At 45.3% G+C, this 25017-nt stretch overlaps 1 protein-coding gene across 1 annotated transcript in view; it reads left to right on the top strand.

Moving 5' to 3' along the window:
- The window catches only part of KIF5C (kinesin family member 5C), a 158379-nt gene that overhangs the window by 113850 nt on the left and 19512 nt on the right, over window positions 1-25017 (top strand). The window contains exons 16-24 of the mRNA XM_017879100.1: window positions 4162-4350; window positions 7527-7644; window positions 10374-10450; window positions 11525-11634; window positions 13541-13642; window positions 13841-13901; window positions 18505-18576; window positions 21473-21577; window positions 23629-23845. Of these exons, the coding sequence (XP_017734589.1) occupies window positions 4162-4350; window positions 7527-7644; window positions 10374-10450; window positions 11525-11634; window positions 13541-13642; window positions 13841-13901; window positions 18505-18576; window positions 21473-21577; window positions 23629-23845 (1051 nt within the window). The remainder of the gene's footprint in view (window positions 1-4161; window positions 4351-7526; window positions 7645-10373; window positions 10451-11524; window positions 11635-13540; window positions 13643-13840; window positions 13902-18504; window positions 18577-21472; window positions 21578-23628; window positions 23846-25017) is intronic.

The raw sequence follows: 25017 nt of genomic DNA, 5'->3' as shown, positions 1-25017 counted from the left end.
CTTGAAACATTTCCAGAGTCCAGTCATTTTGTTTCATCAACAAAACAAGATGAGTCCAGCATATAACAAGATGAGCCCAGTGTTAATTTTATCCGAGTTTATGAGTGAGCCTTCTCTTCCTTTCATGTACTGGTGACACTGAACAGTCAAGAGAAGTATGATGAGGTCCATACATTTGGAAAGGAGACCTTTATTTTTCATAAAGGGTTGCAGGCTGCAGGATGACCATTCTTACAGGTTGGGAAGTGTAACCTCTGGCCAGAAGCCAGAAATAAGCACTTTGAGGGTGGGAAGAATAAGAAAGGGATTTATGTTTTTCACGGGGTGGCCAAATATACTTATCCAACAGGTTACAGGAGGAGTTATGAAGATTCATGAAGGAGTGGCATGTGCATGTGTAGTAGCAAAACATGTATGCAACATGGGTCCATGTTCACTTTGGTTTAGAGACTTAACATTTAAATGTATTATAATTAGGCCCTATACATCAAAGGGTGAAGCAGAGGACATGAAGGCTCTCTGCGTGCAGCCTTAGCCTGGCCAGAACCAGAACCACTTTGTGGTTGGTGGTCTCTTGTTGGGGAAGGAACACTGGTTGGTGGTTGTGTTGAAATTGCAAAAGAGAAGGGCAGGGGCAGGCCGTGGTTGATATCAGCAGTGAAGCAGTGGAGTGAATATTTCAAAAGGGCTGGCTTCTGTTTAACCCTTGGGGAAGAAAGCCTAATGCCGATTGGCGAGGAGGGGGTATGACCAGGCGTTTCCGATTTCACAATCTGTCATGGCCTGGAACTCGGTATTTAACATTTCTCTGGGGTCTCCTTGGCCACGAGGGGGTCTGTTCAGTCATTTGGGGGTTTAGGATTTTATTTTTATTTCTTGTGGCCTACCTTACCTCGCTACCTTCAAAAGAATCTAGCCAGAAACGGAATAGAAAGTTGAGGTAGAGTAAACGAACTGAATTAGACTCAACTGCCTAATTTTTGTTTGGCTCACACTGACTTGTAGGCCTTTAAATGTGAACATGCACCTTACTTACCTTGGGTGTGGTCTAGGAATGGCAGTAGTTCATCATCTTGCATAGCCACTCCATGCTCAAGAGACGGGGTAGGGAGGTGGAGAGGTGGGGGTGACTCCCTGTATAGGCAGGTAGAAGCAGCAGGCCACATCTTCCATAGATTTCATGACGGTGCAGTCTTTTCTCCTGGGTTGGTCATTGATACTGGATCCCATGGTCTAGTATGTACTACTGGGGCATTATCAGACTCTGGGACAGTTATAAATAACATTTCAGCACAAACTGATTTTTTTTTTTTTTTTTTTTAATAACAGTGTCCTAAAATTACCGGAAACGTTTGAACGTGAAACCACTAAATATATGAACTCTGTAGTGGTAAGAAACCTCACAGTTAAAACCATTTGTTAGGGGTATTGTTTTATCCATCAGGCACAAACTCAAAATCTCCTTTTAGATCTCCAAGGACAAGAACTGGCTTTAGAACTTATAGCTCTAAGAAGAAATGTCTAGCTCTCATTTTGGAGGAAGCCCATCTTTATACATATCTATATTTTTACTCTTCCTCAATTTACATGGGATCTGGGCATAAAAGACAAAGTGTCCTACTTTAACAGACCTGGAAAAGAAGAGGGATTCATTCTCTTCCCAGGGTGCCAGAGCTGCTGGCTTAGCAGCATTTTCCTACCAGGAGCTGGTATAGGCTGTGAATTCCATGTGGAAGAGATGGATTTTACTTTATCTTTCTGCAGAAACTGGACAAGATGTAAGATACACCTGGTCAGGCTCAGGAAGGTGTTTCTCATCCCTCACCTACACTGGACTAAAGACAGTGGCAGAACACACTGAACTTGAAGATTGCATGCTTTTCTCACCCAGTGTCTCCATGCCATTGGAATAGAAAAGGAATGTAGTGAGGAATGGTGTTGGTAGGCAGATCTTTGGCAGTCGGAAGTAAAAGGGTTTAACAAGGTCCTCCATGAAGGTAGAGTCAGAAATAGATACTTGTCAATTTTCTTGCTGTTGACATACATTCTGCAGTATTATTGACATTGGAGTCACTTGACATGTACTATTGTTGAATTCTTTTTTAATTTTTAATTTTGATTTCAATAGATTTTTGGAGGACAGGTGGTATTTGGTTACATGGATAAGTTCTTTAGTGGTGATTTCTGAGATTTTGGTGCACCCATCACCTAAGCAGTGTACACTGTACCCAGTGTGTAGTCTTTTATCCCTCACCCCACTTCCCACCCTTTCCTCCATGTCCCCAAAGTCCGTTGTATCGTTCTTATGCCTTTGTGTCCTCATAGCTAGCTTTCACTTATAAGTGAGAATATATGATGTTTAGTTTTCCATTCTAGAGTTATTAATACTTCACTTAGAATAATGGTCTCCAATTCCACCCAGGTTGCTGCGAATGCCACTATTTCGTTCCTTTTTATAGCTGAGTAGTATTCCATGATTTTATATATATTTATACACACACACACACACACACACACACACACACACACATTTTCTTTATCTACTCGTTACTGGTGGGCATTTGGGCTGGTTCCATATTTTTGAAATTGTGAATTGTGCTGCCATAAACATGCATGTCTTTTTCATATAATGACATCTTTTCCTCTGGGTAGATACTCAGTAGTGGGATTGCTGGATCGAGTGGCAGATCTACTTTTAGTTCTTTAAAGAATCTCCACATTGTTTTCCATAGTGGTTGTACTAGTTTACATTCCCACCAGCAGTGTAAAAGCATTCCCTTTTCATCACATCCATGCCAACATCTATTTTTTTTTATTTTTTTGATTATGGCCAGTCTTGCAGAAGCAAGGTGGTTTCACATTGTGGTTTTGATTTGCATTTCACTGATAATTAATGATGTTGAGCCTTTTCCATATGTTTGTTGGCCATTTACATTGCTGTTGAATTCTTATGGTAAGGTTGATGCCAAATTACAGGCACTCAGCAGTGTCTAGTGTACTTCATATCTGCTACCAAATTTCAAGGCTGATGCCTGATTCCACTTTTTTTAGCCCTTAAATGTTTACTGGACAGATAGTTATATGAGTGAATGACAGCAATAATGACATAAGTGGGCACTCGGGAGTGTACTGTGGAACATCAAAAAACCATGGTTGGAGTCATTGTCTTTCAACCAATGGAAGCCTCTGTTTCTGCGCTGGATTCTGGACGGGAGTCTTTGTTTTCTCTTAAGGTGCTAGGCTGCCCTCTGGTGGCTAAACAAAATATGCACACAGTTACTTGTTCATTTGGTGAATTGCTCTTCAACACCCTGTTTGCATTTCAGCCGATGGGTTTCTATCCCAAGTATCTTGCTTCAACTTTTGTTTCCAGTAGAGCTTTGAAACTTAGAAACCAAATATAGATCATGCAGGAATTCTGGCTGTCAGAATCATCTTTTCTAAAGTGGATTTAGACTGTTGTTCTCAGAGGATCTTAAATAATGAGCTAGATTACTGTCTGCTTGGAAGGAGCAGGTGTGAAAAGGCAAAGGAAAATAGACTGGTAGTAGTAATGAAAAATTATGCTGAGAAACCTTCATCAAGAAGCCCTTTGGTAATTCATAGTACATTCTTATTCATTCGATTTTCTATTTAATTGAGGACTAAACATGGAAACACCTTTTTATTTCAATCCTTGTTTATAGAAACATATTCAAGGCATTATACTACTTCTCTACCTGAATAAGCACACTATGGAGAACATTAATGAAGTTTTGATTTGAGTTTTTATAGGAATTCAGCATCACCTTTAGGAGCATTGGGTCTCGCTGCTGTTACAGAGATATAAGGTGTAAGACATTGAATGAAATACCTTTTAGAAGTTATCTCCTTTTAAAAATCTTCAGTGTTTCTTCTTATGCTGTCATCTCTCTAAAATTGATGGTAATGAAAACCTAATTAATTGAGGATTATGTTTAGTAGGGGGTTTCAACTGAAAGTTTGACCTGAGGTTTAGGAGAACTTGGGGTTGAATGTTTAGTACTTTCTGTTTGTCCTTTAATGGGGATTCTGAACCAGAAATCCATGGACACCTTGGGGATCCAGGGGCAGGTTTCAGGGGAGTCCGTGAACCTACAGAAATTGTGGGCAACATTTGAGTGTGTCCCCTCCTGTGCTCAGTTGGCTGATGTGAATGGAGTCATTGAGGAGGAGTTTACCATGGCCCGCCTGTACATCAGCAAGATGAAGTCAGAGGTCAAGTCCCTGGTGAACCGCAGCAAACAACTCGAGAGCGCCCAGATGGACTCCAACAGGAAGATGAACGCCAGCGAGCGGGAACTGGCAGCCTGCCAGCTGCTCATCTCCCAGGTGGGCCCTTCTCTTCCCCCTCATTGTCTTGAGATCTGCTGCCTCCATGCCCTTGCTGGTGCTGATGTTGCACCATAGGCTTAGTTGATGGACTTTGCTTTGTGTAAGCTTGGCCTCCCCAGGCAATGGCAGCCTAGGTCTCTTCTTAGAGCTACATTTTGTTGTGAGAAATACATGAATTCTGATGAGTCCTTTCCCATAGATGGATGGCTAGCTAGCTAATGAATGTAAAAGATTGGGTGGAATCTCTAAAATTCCTATGAGTAAGGCAATATTCCCTCATCTTTTAATCTCTACCATAGGTCCACTTTAATATGGAAAAACAGAAACTACTACTAATAGTAGTAGTAGCAAGTGGCATTGTATTGAGCGTTTACTATGTACCATACGCTGTGCTAAGTACTTCACATGCATTTTCTCACTTAATCTCAAAAAAATCCTAGTAGGCAGGTTTTATTATTATTCCTCTGTTTCAGACAGGCAGCTGAGATTTAGATTAAATATATGTCCGAACACCTACAGCCAGTGAATGACAGAACTGGGCTACTCAAAAAAATGTGTGTGAACCCAAAGCCCATGTCTTCAAGGGCTTTTCAAGTCCAAGGCCACATTTCACTTGCCTATCGAGTAAGGCTGCTCTTCTTCCTATTGGAGTGGCATTTTCAGTTTAGTAAAGTAGCCTCAGAAAACAGCAACCCAGTTTCTGGGCTACCACTGATATCTGAGCTTGGTATTTGGGTCTGACGTTTCCAGGAGGGGTCTAATTGTATACTACTTACTGCCTTATGCCAGGCATTAAAATAGGTTGTCATTTGGAGGAAACAGGAAACAGATACCAACATGGATTGGTGTGTCAAATAATACTGAGGCGGACAAAAGCATACTTTATTCTGGTGTGCTTTTAACCATAATAATGTGTAATCATAGAAACATCTCCAACCTCTCTGTCTAAAATGAATCCACAAGGTTCCATTTTATAACCAACATAATAAGCAGAAATGTATTGAAAAGATTATTCTGTGCTAATGTGTGATAGTAAAATCGATATATTCATACGTTGTTGAGAAAAGTATAATTTGGTCAGTCCTTTTGGAAAGCACTGTGGAAATCAGAAACCATAAAAATGTAAGTATAATTTAGTCCAGTAATTTCAGTGACAGTATTTTTCATTGTTAATGAAAATGAAAAAAATTTATTTCATATGATATTCTCATTTCCTGATTAAAAATATTAAAAGCTTTTATGCAAGGTATTGAAGACAATGTTATTTTGGATTATAATAAAATAAATTGCCCAAATATCCATTGATAGACTAATAAGATAAAGTTACATGGAATAATATTATGCAGCTCTTATAAAAAATGTAAAACCTAGCCATTGGGAAAGTCTAATTATATAAAGTTAAGTGAAAATGAAAATGCTGAGTTGGATTTACGTTGTGCTTTGCATTCCTGCAGATGAGGAATATCAGGGGGAAATAGTTGATACATTGGTTTATGGTTTACACCACTTTTTCTGGATTTGCTCTAGAATTTTATTTTTTTATAATTATATAGTTATTATTTATGAAAAGTGAAAATAAAAATGATATACATAAGGGAACAGTGCACCTCATATGTGATTTCTAGGTCATCTATGATACCAACAGCAGGTGCTTTGACCAGCCTGCCTCTAACATTTGGGGGCCAAGGCAAGGGTACTAATAGAGACCCCATGGCCTGTAGCCCACCCTCTTCTCTTTCAAGCTGGACATACCAACTCCATGTCCAAGTCCCTTTTGCACCCGGTGTGAACTGATGGAACTGTTAGATGCCAGCTGCCATTTGTGTAAATGGGTGAGGAAGAGGTAGTGCCAGCCCTGGCCTTCAGACCTGGAGTAGGAAGTTTCTAGGTCCCCAGTACTCTGAGTGTGGTCTAGAGGGAACATAGGTTCAGAAGGACATGCTCCTTTGGCCTGTGAACTCTTTGCTTAGTGGAGTAGGGTGCAGCCAGAGGAGGGCCCAGTGGGGTGCGCTGAATCATCCAGGTCTCAGACTGACACTGACTTTGCTGTATGAGATCAGAGTCAAGAACATTAGGATGTGTTGAGTTTAAAGAGTACCTGTTCTAAAGTTTTCTTTCTACATCAGCAACAAACACAGGTTCCATTAGGTGGTGGTTTGCACTCTGCTACAATTCATACATTGCAAAGATTCGACCATTATTTCCTGAAGTTCAAAAGTAACGGAAACCATGGCTCTTTGTTTTCTGATGTGATCTAAGGAACCTGGCAGTCTTTCCAGCTGAAATGCTATCTTCTGTGTTTACATTCATCCTGGTCATCAAAAACTGTGCTTATAAGATGACTGCTCCAACGGAGTTGTGTTTTCTGGAGAAGTTATTTCATTAGATTAGAGCTCAGTCTCCAGGGTCTTCCTGCCTAAAGCTGAGCTCCCTAGATCTGAAGTGTTCTGTGCACATTTTCCATCTGCCTAGAAGTTAACCACTGTCCCTGTTCAGCCAACAAGCTCTCATTCATTCATTCATTTCACTAATATTTATTAAGCGCCTACCCTCATGGAGCTAACAACTAAAAAAGACAAGACAAATGATGTAGACGTTAGGTGCTGTAAGAAAGTGTTGGGGCCTGAGTGATAAGGAGCTAGCCAGGGCAGTGTGTGTGTGTGTGGTGTGTGGTGGGGTGGTGATGGTGGGGAGGGAAAGCTTCCAGGGAGAGGAAAATGCAAAGGTCCTGAGATGGGAATTGGTGTGTCTGAAGGACAGAAAAAGGAAGGACCTAATATTTGAATGGTGAAGATGGAATCCAGAGGTGCATGTTCAATGAATGAGGCCTTCAGCCCTGCACTTTTCCCTGCCTGTTTCTCTCGTTCACGCTTTTCTCTGAGGAGCGAAACCCGCTTGGCCTTCGGCATCTCATGTTAAGTGGATGGTGAGGAGGGGCCTGCCATGAGTGGTGTCTGTGGGGAACGAAGCCAAGAAGCACAGGGAGAAGCAGAGGTCTGTCTTGGTGTGATTCTGAACACCGAGGCAAGGGTGAAATGGGCACCATTTGGTGGTGGCACTCAGAAAAGAGACTCAGGAACCCCTATCGTCTTGCATTTTCCCACCAGACAATTCTAGGCCAGCCTGGATGACCACCTGCTAGTCATTCACTCTTCCTTTTTGCTTGTTTAAAGCACGAAGCTAAGATCAAGTCTCTGACAGACTACATGCAGAACATGGAACAGAAGAGGAGGCAGCTAGAAGAGTCCCAGGACTCGCTCAGCGAAGAGCTGGCTAAGCTCCGAGCCCAGGGTAAATATTTGACTAACGCGCAGGTGTCAAACACCTGGCCTAAGGCAGACAGCCTCTGGTTGACTGGAATCATGATATTTAGTTTTGTTCAGTTGAAGTATTTCTAGGTCTACTGCAAACAATAGCATAACTGGAAAAAAGGGAGAGATTTCTCTCTCTCTCTCTCTCTCTCTCTCTCTCTCTCTCTCTCTCTCTCTCTCTCTTCTTTTTTGACAAGAGTCTGTCTCTGTTGCCCAGGCTGGAGTGCAATCCGTGACCTCAGCTCACTGCAACCTCCGCCTCCCGGGTTCCAGCGATTCTCCTGCCTCAGCCTCCTGAGTAGCTGAGACTACAGATGTGCATCACCACACCCGGCTAATTTTTGTCTTTTTTAGTAGAGATAGGGTTTCACCATATTGGCCAGGCTGGTCTCAAACTCCTGACCTCATGATCCGACTGCCTCAGCCTCCCAAAAATACAGACTTGAGCCACCGTGCCCGGCTTAAAAGGAGAGATTTCTAAGAGACCGTTCCCACCCTGAATCTGCTCATCTTCCCGTTTCCCCACAGTCCACCCAGTTACCCAAATCAGAATCCCCCACTCCCCACCTCCTGACTCTAGTTGGTCACCAGAGCCTGTTCATTCCACCTGCCAGAGGCCTCTCTGGTTCACTGTCCAGGTTAACTAAGGACTGTGGCTATATCCATCTACCCATGCCCACCCTCAGTCTGCTCTGGGCCAGCCACTGTGTGGCATCCCAAGGGATGATCCTAAAATTCACATTCTCTCTCTGTCCAAACCGATACTTCTAACCCCTCCATGGCATCCTGTTGCTCTTAATATAAAGTTTGAACTACCGTGGCTTCGCTGGCACCTCCTTGAACAAGCTCTTCCCTTTGCCAGCCAGCCTTGTGATCTCCTGAGCTTAGGGAAGTGCGTCACACATAGGAAGCATTTCATAAATATGAATGAATAGAAGCCGAAATTCAAGAGAAGGTACTAGAAATGCAGAAACTAGAACAGGATTAAGAATGTATGTGCCATGTAATGTGAAACTAGAACATATATATTATGAGTTGCAATGAAAATTGTTACAATTCTTTCAGAAAGCCATTTGAAAATACATATTAAAAATTATAACATTTTTCCTAACTTTTGATCATCATGTCTCAGATATTCATTGCAGAATTTTAGATCAGCAAAAAGAGGAAGCCATCTAAGTGTCTAATAGTTAACACACTATGGTGTGTTATTTAATAGAACTTTTTTTTCACATGAAATACGTGAAGGTGTGCTGCAATGTTTATGATGCAATGTTAGGTGAAAATCACAATATATCATTGTGTCTTTACTATGGTTATAACTATTAAAAATGAATGAATGCGGCCGGGCACGGTGGCTCACGCCTGTAATCCCAGCGCTTTGCGAGGCCGAGGTGGGCGGATCATGAGGTCAGGAGTTCGAGACCAGCCTGGCCAACATAGTGAAACCCCGTCTCTACTAAAAATACAAAAATTAGCTGGGCATGGTGGCACATGCCTGTAATCCCAGCTACTCGGGAGGCTGAGGAAGGAGAATCGCTTGAATCGGGGAGCTGGAGGTTGTAGTGAGCTGAGATCATGCCACTGCACTCCAGCCTGGGTGACAGAACAAGACTCCATCTAGAAAAAAAAAAAAAAAGAAGAATGGATGCTTGCATTCCTAGGAATTCATATTTAAGATAAAAGTGGTTGAGATAGGGTAGTTGGGATGGTGATGCTGTTATCAATTTTTATATCCTTTATTGTTGTTGTACAGTTTGCTCAGTAAATACATTTTGTGTCAGATGCCAAGGCAGATTTAAAAAGAAAGAACATACCCACTCTCTGCTCTAACCTCGTAACATGTTCTTTGTGTGGTAACACGTGCATGTTAGTAGGTGCACCATCAAAAACTGCACATGGAAAATCATGTTTCTCTCTTGCATTCAGTGGTTTCTGCAGTGGGACCACTGAGTTGAAATAAAATAGAGGCAAGAAAACCTGAAGTGGAACAGACTAGAGAGAAATAATGAATTGACTGTCACTGTCGTAAAGTACTCTGCTCCCTGGCACCCCAGCTCCACAGCTGGGGCTGCCCATTGCACCTGGCATTCAGGGAGCACCATCGACCAAGCATATGCTGAGACAGGAGTGCCACACTGCAGCCCTGCCCCAAACGTGGGGCCTTCTGATTTAATCTCAAAAGTGTTATGCTATCTTTCTATTTCCCATGTTCCCATCCTTAGAGTATGTTTTCCTGCCCCAGATTCTTAGAGAAGAAATGCCTACACATGGGAGGTAAAGTAGGTCTTCCTGGAACTCCCATCATGGCATGGGTCCACAGGCCACCTAACAGTCACAGAGGGCTTTATCATCTGCAAGGCCCATTTATGCACATGACCTTGTGCTGCTCACAGAGACCAGGTGGGAAACAAGCCCTCCCAGGTGTGCAGTGACATAAAGCCAGAGTGCAGTCCTAGGAGGACCGCCCCCCGTGAGCATCCCCTACAGTTGCTGCACTTCCCTGTGGGAGGAATGCTGCAGGAGGGGCAGCCTTGGCTTTAGCCAGAAGTCCTTGCCTGTTGCTTTATGCCGTGGTTGTAACTGCTGATATAAGCCAATGTTTCACTCTGTTGCCATGTTTCTTGCTTTTTGTTTTTTTTTAATTTTTGATTTTGGGTGTGAGTCCCACCGGTTAAATCTTAAATCATCATTTAAAATTCAAAACAGAAAAAATGCACGAAGTCAGCTTCCAGGATAAGGAGAAGGAACATCTGACACGGTTGCAGGATGCTGAGGAAATGAAGGTGCGTGTGACCGCCCCTTCCATTAAGCCCAGTGTGCATTTGATGCATTTGTATTGGAAATGCTTGTTCTAGGAAAATCTGTCACCTTCAGATCTGTGTGTGGCAGGGGAGAGGGGAGGGAAGCTGCTGAGCGTTCAGAGTCCATCTCAGTGTGGTCTGGCTTAGAAATGAACAAGTCCCGAAACCCCAAGATGTCTGTAGAGAATGGTTAAGTTGCCTTAATACCTTTGTCTTCCCCATTCCTCATGAAGAGGGATAGGGTAGCACCCCCAATCACTGCATGAGCTCTTTTGTCGGAGTTAACTTCTAAGGATTTCTTCCTCCAACCTTTATGAAGAACACACCAAATTTGAGTTTCTATCTCAAACACAGAGATTTTTCTTTTGGTCACATTTTAAAGAGTAAAGGAAAATTGATTGGGGAGTAAGACTTTTAGGTGAATAAAATGAGACAGGAGAAGATGTAGGATTTTGATTAGTTGTAGGCAAACTATATGAGCTTCACTGAGTCAAAGTCCACAGTTAAAGTGATGTCCACGGCATGCCCCTACTCCAGCCAGCAGAATAAAATCATGCCTTGTGGGAGTCCCTTTCCTGTCTTTAGAGTGTTTTGGCAGAAAGGTCTCCTTTGGACATCATCATAAATCTGTACAGTGGGCAGGGCAGGGGCTTTGATCTCAATTTTACAGGTGAGGGAGTGCAGCTCACACAGGTTACAGGTTTGTCTGAGGTTACTTGAATAGGGAGAGGTTGGTGCCCTCTGACTGACCTGGCTGGAGAAGCTCAGGGTGGACTGGAGAAGCTCAGGCTGGGCTATAGAAGGTCAAGGGAACACTTTTAGTCGGTGGACTAATTGGCTCCTAAGGCCCACTTAGTTTTATGACAGATCTTGGGTTTTGTTATCCCAATAAAGCAAGGCCGGGTCCTGGGTGCACAAGAGTCAGAAATGCCCCCAGTTTTGGGATCTGACATCTGAGGGACACAGGGGAGGCGGTAGGTCCAGATCCAGGGCTTGGCCCAGAGTGGGCTGAGTGCTAACGAGTGGATGACATGTTTCTCTTGGCCTGGAATGCAGAAGGCGCTGGAGCAGCAGATGGAGAGCCACCGGGAAGCTCACCAGAAGCAGCTGTCTAGACTCCGAGACGAAATTGAGGAGAAGCAGAAAATCATTGATGAGATTCGGGAGTGAGTTGGCCCAGGACTCCAGGGGTGTGGGGGTGGTCATGCGTCGGTCCTCTTGGGGAAGCCCGGAAGGATGTGGCTCTTAGCCAAGGGCCCTGCTCACCTTGCCCTGTGGGCACTGCCCTGGTGACACAGCAGGCTGGGCGGGCTGCTTCCAAGGTCTGTTCTCCCATCTGGAGCTGAGCCTCCTGGAACCCTGGCGTGGCAGGTGGCAGGCGGGCCCAGCTGCCTTTCCTAGTCCCCGAGGGCTGGGGTCACATAGGTGATTCTGTGGATGGACGCATGCCCCAGTAGATGGGGGGAGCATCTGTAATGAAAGCACCAAAAAAAAAAAAAAAAAAGAAAAGAAAAGAGAAAAGAAAATAACCTTGGTCCTGACTACACGGTTCTAGTAGGTTAATAAACACTCGAGAGAAGACAGCACCACTGCCTCCCCTTCTCCCCCTACACATACACACTCACTGTGCCACCCAGCCACCTGGTTCCATGTGCTCACTTCTTAGGACCCCACACTGTCATGTGTCTGCACAGGCAGAGGTACCAGCGACCTGTGGCACTGCCACCAGGATGGCATCATTGCAGTTTCTCTCTGGTGACGCCCCCTCATGCTGTGCTCCTGCCTTGTCACAGCCTCTGACATGCCCTCTGCTCCTTCAGCATAATGTTTTCAAATGCTCTGCATAAAAGACTTGGGATTACAAAGAAAACCAATTATATTGAAATGCTGATCTCCCCACCCCCACCCCACCCAGGGTCTACACTGTTCTCTTCCCTCCCACTTTCTGTAGATGAAGAAACAGATTTCTATATGGGAAGCAGGGTGAAATGATTTACTTAAGGTCACATTGCTAAATAGGAATCAGATTGGAGTTAGACTTTAATTCTCCAGACTACTGATCCAAGTCCCTTTTCAATGTGTGTGAGCCGCTTGAAAGGTACATTTGCATTTTAAAAGAGAAGAATGGGAACCCAAGCAAAAGTCTAAATGGTGTGACCCAGACTCGGTGCCCAGTCCCTGAAGGAAGGCACTTAGACTCCTCCCTCTTTTTCTCCTCCCGGGCCACCCCCTGCTGTTGCCATGTGCTTTCCCCTTCAGGGATATCTCACGTTTATTATTCTGATTAATCACCCTCACATATTCATCTGGAAGGGAGGGGGAGGTGGGAGGGAAGGAAGGCGAGAAAGAGGGCAGGTTGGTGAGTGAGTTAGGAGGTGGGGAAGCTTCCTCGGCCTGTGCCCTTCAAATGGACTCTGGGCTTTCCTTCTGGTGGTGCATAGCTGTTCCTTTACAGGCGCTTAGGCGTGGCTCTAGGAAAGGTTTTATGAGTCCTAGACTGATGTAAATGTTGACCAAACACCCTCAACCAGATGGCAAGTTTCTGTTTGCAGCAGAGCCCAGGCTGTCTTTTCTTCATAATTTCTCTCTCCGTGCCCACTCCTTGAGGGCAGAAACTGCCCTGGTATCAGTGAGGCATTTGGACTTGGGAGATGTTTTTAGAACGTCAGACCAGAAAGGAGGGAAGGTGGAAATGGCCAAATCAGGTTCCCCGAGTGAGTGCATGCCATCGGAGGGGCTGAGGAAGCAGAATTCTTCTTACATGGGCTCTGTGTTTTAAAATATCAGCCCTTCTCCCATCTCATTATTTTTCCCCTGAAGCTCTTGCACAAGCAAACTATAAATACATCCTCAAAGCCTTATGTTTCATGACTCTTAGATGCACCCCAGAAATTAGTTCTCACTTGGGCAGGGAGGAAGCTGTGAGGTTGTTCTCTGATCCCTCCAAATCCTGCAGAATTACTGCCTTTATTGTACAGAACTAATAGGGTTGGAACAGAACCACGGTTTTAGCCGGATGACTCAGAATTTCAGACTGATGTGGAATATATTGCTTTTTCCTCTCAATTTCAGTTTGAATCAGAAACTGCAACTGGAACAGGAGAAGCTCAGTTCTGATTATAACAAGCTGAAAATAGAGGACCAAGAGAGAGAAATGAAGCTGGAAAAGCTCTTGTGAGTGCACTCTAAATATTTCTCCTATTTTCTCTCATCCCCGTGATATTCTGGTTAGATTGGGCTAATTTAAAAACAGACAATGGCTATTTGTGTGCTTGTTGGTTGGTTTTGTTTGATTTATCTGTGGATGCAAATAGTATCTGCTGAAATCTCTGAGTCCCCTATGGTGGTCTATGGTTCCTTTTTGTTTTTCAGGTTGCTCAACGATAAAAGGGAACAAGCCAGAGAAGACCTCAAAGGGCTGGAGGAGACAGTGGTATGTCAAGATATTTCCCGATTTATATTCGTCTCCAAGACCAGATTTGTTTGTGATTTGTCGGATTGTTTATTTCAAAATTTTATCCATGCACACCTTTCTGTGTAATGTTTTAGATAAGACATTCTATGGAAAAGTAGGATTTGTAGAATTTAGCCCTCAACTCTTCACAGAATCAATCAACCAATCCACCTATCCTTAGAGCAGTAACCTGGAGCCCCTGAGTGAGGATTAAGCTGAATTGCAACTTAGCAATTTTACAGCCCTGTACTCTGTGACATTCTTCCACTCAACATTCAACAGATATTTATTGAGCATCTCCTAACGGCTGGCATTCTTCAAGGTGCCTGAATATATCCATAAACAACAGAGATAAGATCTCTGTCCTTATGAAGCTTACCTTTAGCTGTAACAGTAAGGAAACAAGTCTTGCACTCTATCAGATGGCTATAGAATGTGCAGAGGTTGGTGACTGGGGGAGGCTCCATGAGGTGACCTTTGAGCAGGGACTCCAAGAAGGAGAAGTGAGCCACAGAGATATGTGGGGGAGAGCATTCCTGGCAGATGCAACAGCTCATGCCAAGGCCCTGAGATAAGCCCAGGACTGTCATGTTGGGGGCCAGCAGGGAGGTTTGTGTAGCTGCAGCTGAGGGAAGGACAGGGATGTAAGGTGAGCACAGAGAGGTAAAGGCCACAGTGATGCAGGCCGGGTAAAGCTTTGAGACCTGCAGGGCTTTGGGTGGAGGAGTGATGGGCCCAACCTCCCTTTGGAAGGGCTCGTTATTTGAAACCCTGGTTGGTTTTCTCTGTCCTGTGTCTGGGTTTGTTGGCATCATCTCCTCTGGTCAGCTTCCATTTCAGCTGCTCTGTGGGATAGCTGCCTGGCTCCATGCCCCACAGCCTGCGCTTCAAGATAGACCATTCTAACATAGCCTCTCCATTTGGTGAAAACACGTTCAGGCATTTCACATGATTCAACGACAGGGAGAAACTGTTGGTTAGATACAGTCATCCATTTTGGCTCCGTTCATGGGTCATGTGGATCTGTGTGGGACTGATCCATCTCCAAGGACCTGGTGACCCCACATTGGTGGCAACTGTTTGCTTGGGTCTGGCCCCGAGATTGTGCTCTGGCCCCTGGACTTATAGTATTTGTTGCACCTCAGAGCCAGGGAGAGGAAATGAGGGCACCAGCCATTGGAGACAGAAGATGCCTATGTCCAAAGGGAGCCCGGCATTTGGAGCATGGAGGAGGAGCCTGTGGAGGGGGCTGCCGCTGGGGAACCTGAAACGAAGCCACACAATTGCTTCATCTACATCTGTTTTGCCAGAGAAGTGATAATCCTAATTATAGATAATTATAGAAATTCAGAAAAATATTGAACATTAAAATTTCACTATATTTCTACCAGCCAGAGATCAGTGATATCAATGAAATATTTTGGGATCTTCTCTTCCTTTACACCCGTGAGTTCTCAGGCACTCTCACTCCACTGTACCTAGCCATCCACGCCCTCTTTCGGTCTCACTGACATCTACAACTCAAGCACACGAGCACATCATCACACACTCACACCGGGGCTCACAAGTCCCTTGCAGTCAGCTGCTCACTGTCATGTTCGCATGCCTCTGCTCAGCCACACTCACTCCTGCATGCTCCTCCATACACAAGTACTTGCAACACACACTCTTGTTACACACAGGACATGCGCACTTGCATGCACACACACAGCTTGCATTCTCACTAATGATTGTCCACACGTTCTCACTCGCACATTCACATAATCACTCTTGTGCAGTTGCTCACCCTTACTCCCCTTGCTTGCCTTCACTCACACCCACACCCATGTTCACACTCCCTTGTACACTCTTGCACAGATGCTGTCTCAGGACACTCCCCCTCACATGCACGCAGGCGCGTTCACACATATCACCCTCATGCACTCTTTCAGTCACAACCACCTCCGCTCACACGCACACTTATTTCCATGCTCACGGACTCACATGCTTTCTCCTCTCATACGCTCAGGAGTGTGATATTTAAAGAATGTTTCATCAGCTCTTTTGCCTTTTTTGAAGTTCGAGTGGTCTTTTGCGTCTTTTGAATGACGTATTTTCCTCACTAGCTCCTCTGTCTCCCTGCTCGTCCTCTTTCCCTCCCACGCTGGGCGCGGTTCCATGCGCTCCCTCCCAGGCTGCTCCCCACTCGCACCCTCGCCCAGCCCGTGCACGCGGACAGACCCACTGGCTTCATGGCACCCACATTCTCTCCCTCACTCTCACTTACCACCCACAACGCATCGCATGCACGCTTTTAAAATCCAAGATTGGAGCCCTGCAGTGTATGCTGTTTTAGTCTCGGATGTTTTCACTCAGCCTTGGAATTCTCCCTGAGCCGTAAATGTTCTTCAGAAATAGACGTGCTGTCCTTGGCTGACTGTTCTGCCGCTCTCCTCAGCGCAGGGCCTGTTCTGCCTCCTGGAGTGTTTGGGTGGGGTGGGTGGGGCATGGAGCCTGCTGACCAGGGGGTGAATGCCTGGGAAGCCCGCTTCAGGGCACAGTGGTGGAAAAGGCCGACTGGCCGTTGGGGCATCCCTGGCCCTGGGCAGCTGACTGGCTGGAACAGGACACTGTCTGGGCTTTGGGCGGGAGCTCTCCTCTGGGTGCATTGATGAGACTTGTATTCCCTCCTTGCTGTCCACTGTGACAGGAAGCTGAGCCTTGAGCTTTGGCATGGAGGGTCGCAACCTGTGAAGAGGGACATGTGTGGGGAGGCGGAGGGGTGATAATGAACGTGATAGAGGAAGGAACACTGCCACAGGAGGCCGAATGATAGTTGCCTGAGCACAGTGTACATAAATAAAAGGGACAAGTGATTTTAAATGATTTATACTACCCTTCCCAAACTGTTTATTGTTCAATCTCCCTAAAAACAAACAAAAATGAGAGAAAGTTGCCAAACTCAGGACTCTATATTTAGTATTTACACCCCAGGAGATGCCTGGCCCTTGGACAAAGCACTGTTCTCATTCCGTCCTCTGTTCCCATTCCCTTTTGGTGTGGTGGTGGTTTTATGAAAAATGTAAACTGTGATTACAGTTCAATCAGTAATGAAACCACTGATGGGAGAGACAGTGCATGCAGGGTGGGCGCAGGTGTTAAGGAGCAGGGTATCCAGACTGAGCTCCCTCTGGCAGGGCCTGGGACAATGTGTCTGTAACATAGAGAGTACTGCACCCCTGCCCCTGGGCTGAAAGGTGGCACAGCCTCAGACAGGTCCTGTGTGCACATTATTCATAATCACAGATGCATTTGGTTTCCTGCAGAAAGTAATTTACCTCATCCGAGGACACAATTGACTTCAGGTGCTTCTTATTTCAACACAGAATTGGACCCAGTAGTAAGACCTTAAATTAACAGAGAACTTTTATTGCAAGAAACTTAGTGTTTGCATAGCTTTATACTATGTTTTTTTCCTTTTAGATGTGAGCGTGTGTGAGTTGCATCCCTTGAAATTCTGTGTTAAAGTAGGTCAATTTAGACAAATAAAAAAGTTTGCATGCAGAATTTAGCTCTCTCCTCTTCCTCTATAGGAAAATATTTTACAAGGAACTAATCATATCTACTGTAGTAAACACATGGAGACTTGAACAGACAGAAATATTTGATCTTCTGATCTTGTTAACAAAGATCACCAGATCTGACTCAGGCTCGTCTCAGCAGTCTAATTCCTAAGGTTTCATTTGTAGAAAGTAATCCAAAATGAAGGGGAAAAATGTCCCCAAGATTACAGTGAAAGTTTTAACAACAACAATAAAAGGAAGCAATACAAGCCTAATGAAGAAATGGCTTTGATGATATGAAATATGGATCAATAAATTCATACTAGTCACGTTTATTGGGAGCTTAATATGTGCCAGAAAATGTTCTCAGAACATTATAAGGTTCATCTCATTTAATCTTGACAGCAATGATGAGGCAACTACTGTTTTTATTGTCATATTAACAATAAGAAAACGGAGGCACAGAAAGGTTAGATAACTTGCCCAGGGCCACCCAGAAGGAAAGTCCACCAAATGCCTCATCCGTAAGCTCAGTGATGTAAAGCAAACAAGCGTGTGGACTTGCGCCTGAAGCAGGTGTGGAGACATGAAAAATGTGAGTCAGTTACGGTGAGATATTGTGGCTAACTTTTCATTTAAGCTTGTTGGTATTACATTGTAACTTTTATGTAATTAAAAAAAAAAAAAGAAAAAAGGAATTCATCCTGATACGACATAGCCCAGTAGGAATTTTTGTGAGGAAACCTTTTGAATTTTTGTGGTGAGGAAATGTGTGGTTCCACTGTGAACGGATGAGCAGGCTTTGTTCTAGTTTACAATTTGTGGTTTGGGTTCTCAGGCTCTGTACCTCAAGGTGTGCCAGTAATGACACTAGGTCCAGCAGTGGGCATGGTCAGGGTGGGGGTGTCACAGGGAAGGGGGTGCACCAGCGGCATCCATGGCAGGCTCGGAAGTGTCTCGGGGAATGATCTGGTGCCAAATGTGCCATAAATTCAGTGAATTGCTACATTTAAGTGACCTTTAAAAATCTTCTCTTCCAGTCTAGAGAACTGCAGACACTGCACAATCTTCGGAAACTCTTTGTCCAGGATCTGACCACCCGAGTTAAAAAAGTGAGTTCTCTTTTGTCTGAATGGGACTGAGAAGAAAATCAAAGATGGCAGGGAAGAATCATTTTCAGTTGAAATACCACTTGCTTAAGTCGGGGCTGGTTATGCTTAAAAATTAATTACTTCACACCAGAGAATGTTATTAAAAGAATGTGCTGGAGGCAAAAAACACTTGGTAACATTTTCCCATCTGATTTTTCCTTCTTAGTAAAAGGAAGTCAGAATGCTTTCCCTGGCCTTCATTTCAAATGAACACATATTTTTCTGGCCCCCACTGTGTGAGGGCGACTGCTCTTGACACAGAAACATTTAGAGCAGTCACTTCAGAAAGCATTGCCCGGAAGCCTGGAGAAGCTGGACTGAGAGAGCCTCTTATTTGTTTGTTAAGAGGCCATTAGGGGCTAGGTCAGAGTTTATGAAGCACATCAACATCCAGTATTTTATTTGCTTTTCCCAGCAACCATATAAGTGGTGCTTAGTGTTCCTGTTTTTGCAAATAGGCTGAGATAGGCTCAGATGTTATATAACTTACCCATATTGCACTGGTGGGAAGAGCCAGAGATGGGTCTGGAACCCAGGCCTGCGGGGTCTCTGGATCTGAGCTTCTTCTGTCCTCTTGCTACACCAGCAATCTGGAGACACTCTGTAATGGTGACTCACCCAAACAGGTTGCAGAGGTTTAAGGAAGGAGTAAGAGGTGAAGGCAGCAAGAGGGCTACTCTTTCAAAGTGTTTAAAAGTGATGGACAACACAATGGGCCATGTGTAGAGGGATGGTAGGATTGAAGGAAGGTCTGTTTAAGAAAAGTGTGTGCATGTGTGTATAAATGTGTGTGCATATTTGAATGTGTGAATGTGTGTCAGTGTGAAGGAGCCAAGGGAAAGAGGTCAAATGTCTTACAAAGATAGAGTCAGGTCTGAGAGGGAGAGGATTAATAGTGTAGATGGATGTATTAGGTAGCCTTGGTAAGGAGAAGGGACACACATTCCTAAAGGGGAGGAGTGAAGAAGTCAAGTTGGAAGGATCGGCAGGGAAATACATGAGGGTAGAAAGAAGCTACATTTGATGATTTGGGTCTTCTTGGTTTATGTGTAGGCTCAGTCCTTGGTGGGGAAGTAGGGAAGAGAATGGGAAGCCCAAGGAGACCAGACAAGGTTCAGGCAGCCGAGGTGGGCGACTATGGAAAAGTAGAAGGATTGCTGAGCAGTGGTGTTGGTGTTGAGTCAGAAGCATGTGGCCCCTGACAGCATGATTTAAGCGAGTTTAGAATCCTGGAAATGAAAATGAAGAAGGCAGAAAATGATGGGCAATTTCAAGGCATGCATGGTAATGGCTAGGCAATTAGGTAGTCAAAATACAAATGACCATGGGGGCCTGGACCTGGCAGGAGAGTGAAGCCAGAGCAAAGGTGATGGACAGGGAGACTAGACGGGGAGGGCATCTGGCCAGAGGTTATGACATGGACTGAAAAGGTTCAGTCCGAGGAAGGAGGTGGAAGCCATGACCATACACGGGAGGCTCTGGTCCTGGGGAGGGTTAGGAGCTTGAGATCAGACTTCCGGATTTAATGATAAAAAAACTCTCTAGGAAAGCCCTGCTTTTAGACCAGCGGTTTTCTGCGGGTGGTTCTCTGGCCATCAGCCTCAGCATCACCTAGGGAACTGTTTAGATATGCAAATTCTCATACCCGACCCCAGATCCACTGAATCAGAGACCAGGGTTGGAGTGTGGCAACCTAAGTCTCAACAAACCCTCCCCTGGGGAGCCCGGTGCTAAGGCTTAAATTTGGGGAGCTCAGTTTTAGACTGAAGAGCTGCAGGTTTGAGATGCTCATGTAGCCATTACCTTTCAGAAAAACGATGATGATCTCTTCTACAATCAGACAGAGCAAACCTGCTTTTCCACCTTGGAACACCAGGGTGTGTTTACACTTGTACTTTCCAATTTATCTGTGCCACTTGGCTTGCCAGGAGTGCAGCGTTTTGACAATTTCAAGATTTGATAAATTTCAAGAATTTACCCAGCACCCAGATGCTATGATTAATTTGAGCTTGATTCGTTAATGAATTTTATAGATTTGGAAGCTGAAGGGACAAGCAGAGGCCATTAAGACTTCCCAGTGGGACCACAGACATTTGCTTACAAGTTTAGTGACTTGTTATCCCATCATGATGGCTGAAATCAAATTTAGGTCCCGGGTTTATGTTTTCACAGTTGTTGTTTCTTAATGAATTTTGGAATGCTTTCTTTTGAAAAGAAGTCTCTATTTACTCCACACAAGGGAGACATATATTTTACTGAAGATAAATCATCTGTAACTTTCAAAAGCAGATTTGAAGTGTTTTGTTTTGGTTTTTTTAGCTCTCTAAAAAATAGCTCCTCCTTTTTTTTTTTTTTTTTTTTTTTTTTGAGACGGAGTCTGGCTGTGTCGCCCAGGCTGGAGTGCAGTGGCGCGATCTCGGCTCACTGCAAGCTCCGCCTCCTGGGTTCCCGCCATTCTCCCGCCTCAGCCTCCGAGTAGCTGGGACTACAGGCGCCCGCCACCGCGCCCGGCTAGTTTTTTGTATTTTAGTAGAGACGGGGTTTCACCGTGTTAGCCAGGATGGTCTCGATCTCCTGACCTCGTGATCCACCCGCCTCGGCCTCCCAAAGTGCTGGGATTACAGGCTTGAGCCACCGCGCCCGGCCTAAAATAGCTCCTCCTTAAATCACTTTTCATACTAATAAGGGAAATTACTTGGGGGATTTGTTGAGTCTAAACTTTTAGAACCTCTCTCTATTTTCACTTTCAGAATACCCTTTGGTGGGAATGGGGATTCTTTTTTTCCATCCACATTATCCTGGGGCGGAGGGTGGGTGGGTGACAGCCCATCCTGCTGACCCCTTGGTGTCAATGCAGAGTGTGGAGTTGGACAGCGATGATGGAGGGGGCAGTGCTGCCCAGAAGCAGAAAATTTCCTTCTTGGAGAATAACCTGGAGCAGCTCACCAAGGTTCACAAGCAGGTAGGAGAGTTCTGCCCACTCTCCTCTGCTTCCCTCCTCTCTCCCGAAAGAAGCCCCACCAGGTTTGGCCATGGTGTGCGGAGAAGGCACTGAGATTGAAGGTAAAAGAACTGTACTCCGTCAGAGGACAAGAGGGCTGGAAAGGTCCTTACAAATCCTTTAGTTCTCAGTGACTTCCCACATATATAAAGGACTTTCTTTTCTCAAAGCCAAATATAAAGCATTGGGTTTGAGCTCTCTGGGGTTGGAGAGGGAAGTGTTCAGAGGCCTGTCTTTTCATCCTGCCTCCACCCCTGACTTTGGACGCCAACTAGCCTCCGTGTCTCCCATAACACCTCTGAGGTACCTCTGTGGACCTGAAAGCTCCACAGAATGCAAAGTGGACCCCACTGAGCTGGTTCAAGTCCTTTATTTTTACAGATGGGGAAACAGACTGGTGCCTTGCTTCATTGCACCGGGAGAGGACCGGGACTGGAACCAGCACCCTCTCTGCTCAGCTGCCTATTCCTAGCGATCTCAGATGCTCACTCAGGTGCCTGCGATGCGCTGGCATTTGTCTAGAGTGACAGAGAGTGATAACTGTGTCCAAACTCACCAGTGATTTCAGCAGGTCATTTGTCTTGGATACTTTCTTTTTAAATGTTGGTGTGTGCATGGCTGTTTTCCCTCCTTAGGAACTGGGATGTGATGGAAACGTCCCAAGTTTTTGGACCACATGGCCAAGGAGATGTCATTTCTCTTTGACTTGTGAAGTCTTTTTCAATATTCCTGATGATGGCATTTTTTCCCCAGAGAGAGGATGATAGATTCTAGAGAGTTGAAGCCACTCAAATTGTCGATGAGAAATACAAAAGCAGGAACTGCCAGGGAGCTTGAAATAGGGCCCTGAGATACATGTTTTACAATTTATTTTTATTTTTATTTATTTATTTTTTGAGATGGAATCTTGCTCTGTTGCCCAGGCTGGAGTGCAATAGTGCGATCTCTGCTCAGTGCAACCTCTGCCTCCTGGGTTCGAGCGATTCTCCTGCCTCAGTCTCCCGAGTAGCTGGGATTACAGGTGTGCGCCACCATGCCTGGCTAATTTTTTGTATTTTTAGTAGAGCCAAGGTTTCACCATGTTGGTCAGGCTGGTCTTGAACCCCTGACCTCGTGATTTACCCATCTCAGCCTCCCAAAGTGCTGGAATTTCAGGCGTGAGCCACTGCACCCAGCTGAGATGCATTATTTTATTCATGGATTGAATGAGCATTTGTTAAAAACATACTCTCTGCCAGGCACTAGAGCTGGTGCTAAGAGAACAAAGCAGGAGATCCAGCAGTAGCTCACTTTGGTGTAGCACTTTCTGATTTTCAAAACTCCCTCCATCCACCTGGATCCCCTATTATGTAGTACACTTGTGTTATAAATGAGAAACTTGAGACTTGTGGTGGTCAAATGACTTACGCCAAGTCAGATGGCCAGGACCTAAGGAGCTGGCCCTTGAACCCACTCCTACCTAGGGCTGGCCTGTTGCTTCTTCAGTCAGCAAAAAGGCACAGTCTCTTCCTCTTAGCCTCTGGATGTGTTGCAAAGCTGGGTCCAAACCCCATGCCAGTGTAAACAGCGGGTCTGTATGGACGGAGGCCCTCTGAGAGCTCGGGAACATGCTTGTTTTTCACTGAGTCCTTTTGAACCGGCTTTAAGTGTCTCAGCTTTCTCATGCTAATTTACTATTCTCATAAAGTGGTTGATTTTCTCACACAATTCCCCTTTCCTCTACACACACCCAAACAAAAGAGGAGGTAAATCCTGCCTCAGATGGAAAGTTTCTTGTGGTGGGAAATAGTTTTTAATTGTATCCCCACCCCATCATTCCTTGCAGCCCGTGAATCACGTGTTCACCAGAGTCCACAGTCTGGGTTTTCCTTTCCTTTCTGTGGTTGTACCGAGTGCCAAGGACGACCTAGCGGGGGTCGCCTGTTCAGCAGCAGGGGGTGCTTCTGGCTGCTCTGGTTTGCGCAGTGCAGCCTGCCTGGTAGTAACTCCCCTCCTTTATCCTCCTGCCCCAGCTGGTCCGGGACAACGCAGATCTGCGTTGTGAACTGCCCAAGCTGGAGAAGCGGCTGCGTGCCACGGCGGAGCGCGTCAAGGCGCTGGAGAGCGCGCTGAAGGAGGCCAAGGAGAATGCCATGCGGGACCGCAAGCGCTACCAGCAGGAGGTGGATCGCATCAAGGAGGCCGTGCGGGCCAAGAACATGGCCAGAAGGGCCCATTCAGCCCAGATCGGTACGTGTGTGCACCGGCTCCCGGGGTTTGAGAAGCTACTGCGGCCTCCCAGCTAAGATTTGCTAAAAAGGTGAAGACAGCGCCAGCCCACTCTGGAACATCTGAAAGACTGGGATGGAGCCCGCGGGCGGCAGCCCTCCCTGCACCCTGTGCTTACCCTGGGGGAATGGGAATGTCAGGCGCCCCCGTTATCCTACTCTGAGATATTCCAGCATACATCGTGGTCTCAAAACTTCTGAGCTGGGCAGACAGAAGCCAGCCAAGGCTGTAGGCCCAGGTCTTGGGCTATAAATGGGTACACTCTTAGAAATACTGGAATAGGAGGATATTTCTCTGCAAGGTGTGAAGGGCCCCTGTGTTCTGCACCCGGTGGGACCATGAAGGAGCCCGTATGTAGCCAGAGCCCCAGGGAAAGCCTCCAAGTGCAGGTTTGGAAATACCCCAGGAAGAGCCAGGCTGGCATCCGTGACAGAGTGTGGCTACAGGCTGGCACAGAACCTGGGGAGGTCTGGAGTCTCAGCTCCTTCAAGACCTGTATGGATTTGGGCATTTTGCCCATGTAGGAAATGAGGGTGTAGCCAGAGTCCTAGTTCCCAGGATAGAGCCATAGGGATAAAAACAATTTAGGGATATTCTCTAAACAGCTGCTTCTCCTTTTTTTTTTTTTAAATTGAAACATCTCCAATAACAGGTAATTTATTTCCCATCAGATTTTGCTGTATAGATATATTGTAAACCAGCAGCTTCATGTTTCTAGTTTTAAATCATACCTTAGATTAGTGGTTCATTGCATGTGTAGGATTTCATACCCTTTGAGAATCTATTAAAAGCTATGGACGCTCTCCCCAGAAAACAGCATCACAGGCAGAATTCTGCATCCAATTTCAGGGGCTACACAGATGCCCTTGAAAGTCATGGAGAACCTATGATCCATTTCAGATAAAACTGAAAATCTTTTTTTGTAACTTTTCTTGGCCCAAATTAGAAATGAGCTAATTGATGTTTAAGTTCTTTCTGTCCCCTAAATATTTGGATGCCTTGGATTTGCTAACTATACTGATATTTTTCCCATTTTTAGAGAGATCTGGTGGTTGATAAGAATAGTACTGTTTGGGCCGGGCACGGTGGCTCAAGCCTGTAATCCCAGCACTTTGGGAGGCCGAGATAGGCGG

Source organism: Rhinopithecus bieti, unplaced genomic scaffold (genome assembly GCF_001698545.2).
Source record: "Rhinopithecus bieti isolate Rb0 unplaced genomic scaffold, ASM169854v2 scaffold_11587, whole genome shotgun sequence".
Classification (NCBI taxonomy): Eukaryota; Metazoa; Chordata; class Mammalia; order Primates; family Cercopithecidae; genus Rhinopithecus; species Rhinopithecus bieti.
This window is presented reverse-complemented; position numbering and strand designations above follow the sequence as displayed.